Raw genomic sequence first — 6,588 nt, forward strand, 5'->3', positions numbered from 1 at the left:
CGTGAAAAGTCACATTTTTCCATCATTCCCCGGAAGACGCTTGTAGGGCTTTCTACCTGTAATCACACGCCTGGAATAAAAGCCGAAGAGAAAAGCAGGATTGCTTATCTTGTGCTTTATTGTCAGCCTTAGCGCTAATTTTAACTGTTGATTAAATCTTAAATGAAGACTCAGTCGTGTGTCCCTTCATATGTCTTGTTTGTAATTGAGACTAATTATTACTGTGGGGTGGGAAGAAGCAGCTGCTCATTAATTAATTTCTAATTAAAAGTGCTTACTAGCCTTTCAGTGACTAAGGAGGGTGGGGAAAATAGCTGATACAACATTGATCCTTCAGATTAAAAACATTCATTTCCTTCCCTTGCCCGCAGAAATATATGTGTTGCAAGCAGGCGTTGCCGCTACCCAAGAGCTTACCAAACTTTTCGCTCCTGTTAGGCAGGTTGAAGCCGATGCTGGAGAGTCTATTTTCCACAGGAGGGGAAAGATTCCCGAAAATGAGTGTTAAACTTACAGGCAGGTTAATTTGAGTAGGTTCTGCGTGACGTCAGAGGCTCGGCTCTTTTAAAACAGCGTGGTTGTGAGCTGATGCATTTGTATCACTTTTCTTCTTCCCACCTTTTATTTTTCCGTGGGTGCAAAGTATTTATTTTTGCCGTCACGTCTGCCAGCCTTGGAGCCTACATGTAACAATTATTTCTGTGTCGTAGCTGTAGCGGGAAAGGTGCTAAAATCGCCGTATATATTTAAAAGAGAAAAAAAAAAAGTTTAAGTTTTCATGTAAATAAATTAAATGTGGTTTTCTGCTTCGTCCTATAAGCATCTAGGGACCTGTGGTTACCAATCAATTGGTACAACAGAGCAGAGCCAGGCTGCAATAGCGTGCAGATCAGACGCCTCGCCTTGTTTCTAGATAACTGGGAGCCTCTGTACCATGTCCTATCCTCAGTTTGGCTACCCTTACTCCTCAGCACCCCAGGTAAGAGTTTTTGCCTACCAACGTTAATTGATTGAATTTCAGTCCTTATGGATGCCTTCTGTCCGGGATGAGGGCGGCAGCGATCCTCTCCCGCGTGCGGTAGCGGCAGAGCAAATGCTCGCTCCGCAGCTTTCCAAGATGACCAAGTCCTGTGTCGGGCACCAGTTTTAAAATGGGAAGAAACATGCGGGATTTAGGGTATTTGAGGGTGATAAAGACGCGTGGGAGATGATTACAGAGGTGAGAGAGGTGAGAAGGGGAGCTAGAGATCCCCAACCCCCACCCCTCCCTTTTTTTTTTCTCTTTCACGATTAAATTCACAGTTTATCAATTAAACATGGACGTACGGAGGTCCGGCCCGTAGAAACAGAATGGGATATTCTAAACCAGCAGGTTAATAACAGATGCGTGCGTGGCTGCTACAAATCTGCAGTCAAAATAAATATGCATGAATGACTTCGAAAAAAAGGTTTAAAACGCAGATGGGAATCATTGTGCTGCAAGAGGAGAAAACGGTGTAAACCCCAGTCTTGTGAAAACACCCCAGGAAAGGTTAGCTTTTAAATGCAGAGGGCCTGAGGAATGTCTTATAGAGGATTAAACACCCACAGTCACGGGGCGTTTGGCTGTTGTTGTGGAGTCGTTTCAAAAAACTGATAAAATACTCGCACCTCTGCTCTTCTCCAGAGCGTTTCTATCACGATTGAAGTAAAATACGGCAGGGGAGGGAGGAGGGCGGGCGACACCTCAAAGCCACGACCTGATTTAAAAAACAAAAGAAAACAAACCTAAACAAAAACCCACCAAACCCACACACTCTAAAAACAACCGAACCCAAACTTGGTGACACTTTGGGAAATTCCCCCCACCCCGCCCTCAGCGCCGCTCTCTTTCCCCGCAGTTCCTGATGAGCACCAACTCCCTGACGACCTGCTGCGAGACCAGCAGCCGGACGCTGGCCGAGACGGGGGCGGCCGCCTCGGCGCAGACCCCCGTGTACTGCCCGGTGTACGAGAGCCGCCTGCTCGCCACCGCCCGACACGAGCTCAACTCCGCCGCCGCCCTGGGCGTCTACGGCGGGCCCTACGCCGGGCCCCAGGGCTATGGGAACTACGTGACCTACGGTACCGAGGCTCCCGCCTTCTACTCCTTGGTAAGCAGCCCCGGGGATGCTCGCTCCCTCCCGCTCTCCCCGTGCCCCCGGGGCGAGGCCGCTCGGCGGGACCCGCTCCCCGGGCGGGGCAGCCCCGGTGGATCCCCTCCGCCCGGGGGTTCCCCTCCGCCCCAGGGGATCCCCCCCGCCCCGCCGTGCCGCTCGGCTCCCCGCGTCCATCCCCGCGGTCAGCAGCTGCTCCAGCCCGGCGCTCGCTCCTCCCGGTAACGCAATTAAAAGTCGCGCCTGACGAGCTGGCGGCAGAGTGCGGAGGGCCCGTCCGGGAGGGCAGTTTCGGCCGACCCAGACTCAGGCTTGCAAACAAAATGATGCGCTCTTCCCATACAGCCTTTTTTCCCTTTCCTTTTCCTTTTCTTTTTTTTTTTTTTTTTTTTTTTTTCCTTTTTCCCCCTGCACCGTAACAGCGCGAGTTAATGTCCCCATGGATGTGTCCGGGCCCCGGCAGGTCCGTCGCGCCGCTGCGGGGCGGGGAGCGGGGAGCGGGCGGCGGGGCCGGGCTCTGCCGGCGGCGGGGGCTGAGGGCGGCGGGCGGCGTCTCTTGCAGAACAGTTTGGATGCGAAGGACGGCGGCGGCTCTGCGCATGCGGGCATCGCCCCGGCGGCTGCCTACTACCCCTACGATCACACCCTCAGCCAGTACCAGTACGACAGGTAAGCGCCATCCCCACCCCGACCCGCTCGCTGCCCTCCCCGCCCCGCCCCGCCCCGCCAACCTGCCTCCTCGCCGCCCAGCATCTCCCGGCCCCAGCCGTGTCTTCTCCCCCTCCCCACACCGACACGGGGTCCTCCGCCCCCCGGGCGGGCGGTAGAGCGGGGGGAAATCCCTCTTAACCGGGGCGGTAATAATCTTTCCCTGCGCGGAGTCAGGCTTGGGCATCCCGTGTATATTTATTAGTTTTAAACCAGCGCAAACCCCCTTACACACCGTTCCCAGCTCAGAGGCCCATTGGGCGCCAGTGACCTTTCCTGGAGGATGTGCATTAAATATTCAGTCGCAGCCCAGTGTCATCTGCGTTAGGTTCCTACAATTTCAGGAACAAAAGGGTAGAGGAGATTACTAATAAAAGGAGTAAGAGGAAATATATTTCTATTAACACTTACACCCTGGGGTCACTCAGATGAATTTTGTCCAGGGAGGACTAATAAAACGAGAGGAAAGTGCTATTTCTGTGAGTTTGCAAGCTGCTAGGATTTTCCTGCTGCCCCAGATGTTGACATTGACTTTACCGCAAATAAAAGCAGGCGATTCCTTCCCTCTTTCCGCCACCACCGCCAAGGTAGAGCGGAAATTTGCATCGCCAGCTGCTGCTGCTGGCTGAACCCTTCCTTCTTGCTTTCCCTCCTCGGCCTGTATTCTCTAGGCTGGTCCCCCGCATAAAGCTGAGCTGTCCACATCCCTCCTAAAACCGATCTGTCCTCATGCATCTCCTCACCCTCCGGGAGGTGCCGCAGACAAGCGGGCCCGGGCTCTGGGACCCCGCGCCGGGCAGGTGCGCGGGAGGCGAGAGCAGGGTGTCACATCCCGAGGGATCCCCTGTGCCTGCAGGTACGGGACGATGGACGGCGGGACGCGGAGAAAAAACGCCACCCGAGAGACAACCAGCACGCTGAAGGCCTGGCTGCAGGAGCACCGCAAGAACCCCTACCCCACCAAGGGCGAGAAGATCATGCTGGCCATCATCACCAAGATGACCCTCACCCAGGTGTCCACCTGGTTCGCCAACGCCCGCCGGCGGCTCAAGAAGGAGAACAAGATGACCTGGCCCCCGCGGAACAAGTGCTCTGACGAGAAGCGGCCCTACGAGGAAGAGGAGGAGGAGGAGGAGGAGGGCTCGCAGGAAGAGGCGATGAAGAGCGGGAAAGCCGAGGGTACCCTGCTAAAAGCAGGCACTTAGCGGTGCGGCCGCGGGGGCTCGGCCGGCAGCTCGCCCCCGGGGCGGGCCTCGCTGGTGGGGGCGGCCGCGGGCCTCGCTGGTGGGGGCGGCCGCGGGGCAGCGCGGCGCCCACAGTGACCGTGTGTCTTGTTTTTGCTGTCCCTTCCCCCGCCCCCGCCCCGCAGAACCCACGGGCAAGGAGGAGAAGGAGCTGGAGCTCAGCGACCTGGAGGACTTGGACGCCGCCGAGTCGGAGAGCTCGGAGTGCGAGCTGAGGCGGCCCTTCCCGCACCCGCTGCCGCTGCCGGGAGCCAGCCACCCGCCGCGGGCCGAGCTCCCCGCCAAGATGCCGCCGCCCGCCGCCTCCGGGGAGGAGGAGGAGGAGGAGGAGGCGGCGGCGGCAGAGCGGGCGCGGAGCTGCCTGAAGACGGCGGCGGACGAGTGCGGCCCCGACCCGCTGGGCGCTCGGCAGCGCGGCTGCGAGTCCAAGATGTGCTTCCAGCAGGGGCAGCAGCTGCTGGAGGCGAAGCCCAGGATTTGGTCCCTGGCGCACACTGCCACCTCCCTCAACCAGGCCGAGTACCCCTCCTGCATGCTGAAAAGGCCGGGGGGCTCGGCCGCCGCCGCCGCTCCCGCCCCGGTCAGCGTCATCGACAGGCACCAGGATTCGCCGGTCACCAACCTCAGGAACTGGGTGGACGGGGTGTTTCACGACCCCCTGTTCAGGCACAGTACTTTAAACCAAGCCCTGAGCAACACAACAGTTTCCTGGGCTACCACCAAAGGAGCCATTCTGGAAACGGGCGCCTTGGGACGCGCGGTGGGGAACGGCGCCAATGTGCTCAAGGGGCAGCTCTCAAACCTGGCCCACCATGACTCAAACAAAGAGTTTCTGGCGTTTCCCAAATCAGGAAGCAAAATGTTTTGTTCCTAACAGGCCCGCCGAGGGGCAAAAGACTTTCTAACGCTTGAAGAGTCAGCTACACTGAAAAGAGACTTGCGAGAGTTTAAATTTAAATATAAAACTTTTTCTTCCTTTTTTTTTTTTTTTTTTTTTTTTTTTAACAAACAACATAAACGAGGATTTAAAGTTCAGTTTGCTCAGTTCAACGGAAAGACTTTGCTCATTGCTATTCCGAACATTTTCTCCTGGCTGCGACTTTAAGGGATCAATGTCGTGAAAGTTATTTAATTCCATGTCCAAAAAGCACGTACTATAGTGTAGACCTACTTAAAAAGTTTACATCCGAAAGTTTACAAATGGGAAATTTTAATTCAGATTTAATTTAAGGCATGCCGATATTAGTTATAAAGACTTTTCGAGAGTTTTTCCTCCTGATTTCATTGTTAGCATATAACTCACAAACAGCACTTCTACTAAGTTTACACCTACTGCACAAATTTATCTTGACAAAAAAAAAAAAAAAAAAAAAAAAAAGAATATGTTAAAAGGTATGCTCACTCCAATAAATTGTCTGTTTCAGAGGTAACACAAGTGGTGGCGTTTTGCATCGGGCAACAAACAACTTCCGTGTTTCAAATTCCCCCTCGGAGGCGATCCCGGTAATTCCAAGGACTGTCAACAGGCTGCCGGGAGAGGGGAAGAGCTGAGCGCAGCGCTGCCGCGGGACTGAGGACGGAGCCCGGGAGGCGCGCTGCGCGCAGAGGGATGCTGGCTGCGCTCCGCGGGGCAGCGCCGGGCCCCGGCCGCCTCCCGGGCCGACAGCGGGGGCTCCGGCTGCCCGCAGAGGCCCGGGGGGCTGGAGCATCCCCCCTTCCCCCTCCCCTCCTTCCCGAGCCGCGGACGGGCTGGGGTCGGCCCCCAAGGGCCGGGCTCTGCCGCGGCGTCGCCTCCGCCGTGCGCGGAGCAATTGATTCACATGGAAAATTTGATCTTTTAAAGAACCGTTTTAGCTTTCCAGCTCCTCTGCCAGTGCGGAGAATCGCTGATCCGCCATGAATATTTCAGCACTTCAGTACAGATGCTTTACCGTTTTGACATTAAATAGAGTGCAGCCAACAAAAAGAGAAAGGGAGGAAGAGCGCTCTCGACGTGTGATTCAGGAGCACTCGCAGCCAATTTACCACTTAGATAACAGGCGCTTAAAAGATTTCATTTCCTTCCCCGGAATGGGAGCAAGCTTTACTGATCCCCGGACCGGGAGAGAGGGAGAACTGCTGGAAAAGAAACTGCGGGGCAATAATAGATCCCGGCTTACCCGAGCCGGCCTAAAACCCCTGAACTTCGGCACCCGGCGCGGCGGGGAAGAACCGAGAGCACTCGAAGGACCAAAGTGACATCGGGACAAGCAGAAGAGCCTGCCTTGCCTCCCAGCATGTTCGCCCATCCCACCCCAGCGGCTCCCCGTCGGTCCACCCCGCTTCACAATAAATAAATAAATAAGAGTACAATGAAGGGGGGAAATACATAAAGGCAACTATAAACGCAACCGAGAAAACACTCAGCCAAAATAGAACATACTCCAGCCTGCGAAGTTTCTAGCGAGACCTGTTAGTGCAAAGACTGAATAAAGGAATCCAGGTGCGGAGATCAGATCAAG

General features: G+C 55.4%; 1 protein-coding gene across 2 annotated transcripts; it reads left to right on the plus strand.

The window, feature by feature from the left end:
- The first annotated feature begins 934 nt into the window (after window positions 1-934).
- Window positions 935-5,426, plus strand: IRX4 (iroquois homeobox 4). 2 transcript variants are annotated; one of them, XM_056484624.1, is made up of 6 exons: window positions 935-979; window positions 1,881-2,132; window positions 2,698-2,804; window positions 3,188-3,197; window positions 3,644-4,022; window positions 4,213-5,426. In XM_056484624.1, the coding sequence occupies exons 1-6, from the start codon at window positions 935-937 to the stop codon at window positions 4,959-4,961; spliced, it is 1,542 nt and encodes a 513-aa protein (XP_056340599.1). In that variant the 3' UTR covers window positions 4,962-5,426. The 2 variants fall into 2 exon arrangements, with proteins under 2 accessions (XP_056340599.1, XP_056340600.1); XM_056484625.1 differs by lacking the exon at window positions 3,188-3,197 and having other exon boundaries at window positions 3,700-4,022.
- The last annotated feature ends 1,162 nt before the right edge of the window (window positions 5,427-6,588 follow it).

The sequence above is a fragment of the Oenanthe melanoleuca genome, chromosome 2 (genome assembly GCF_029582105.1).
Source record: "Oenanthe melanoleuca isolate GR-GAL-2019-014 chromosome 2, OMel1.0, whole genome shotgun sequence".
Classification (NCBI taxonomy): domain Eukaryota; kingdom Metazoa; phylum Chordata; class Aves; order Passeriformes; family Muscicapidae; genus Oenanthe; species Oenanthe melanoleuca.

Excerpts from the sequence above, each read along its gene's own strand:
- IRX4 (XM_056484624.1), top strand. The coding sequence starts at position 935 with ATGTCCTATCCTCAGTTTGGCTACCCTTACTCCTCAGCACCCCAG. Across the intron at positions 980-1,880 it reads CTTACTCCTCAGCACCCCAG|TTCCTGATGAGCACCAACTC; the intron begins GTAAGAGTTTTT and ends CTTTCCCCGCAG. Across the intron at positions 4,023-4,212 it reads GAAGAGCGGGAAAGCCGAGG|AACCCACGGGCAAGGAGGAG; the intron begins GTACCCTGCTAA and ends CCCGCCCCGCAG.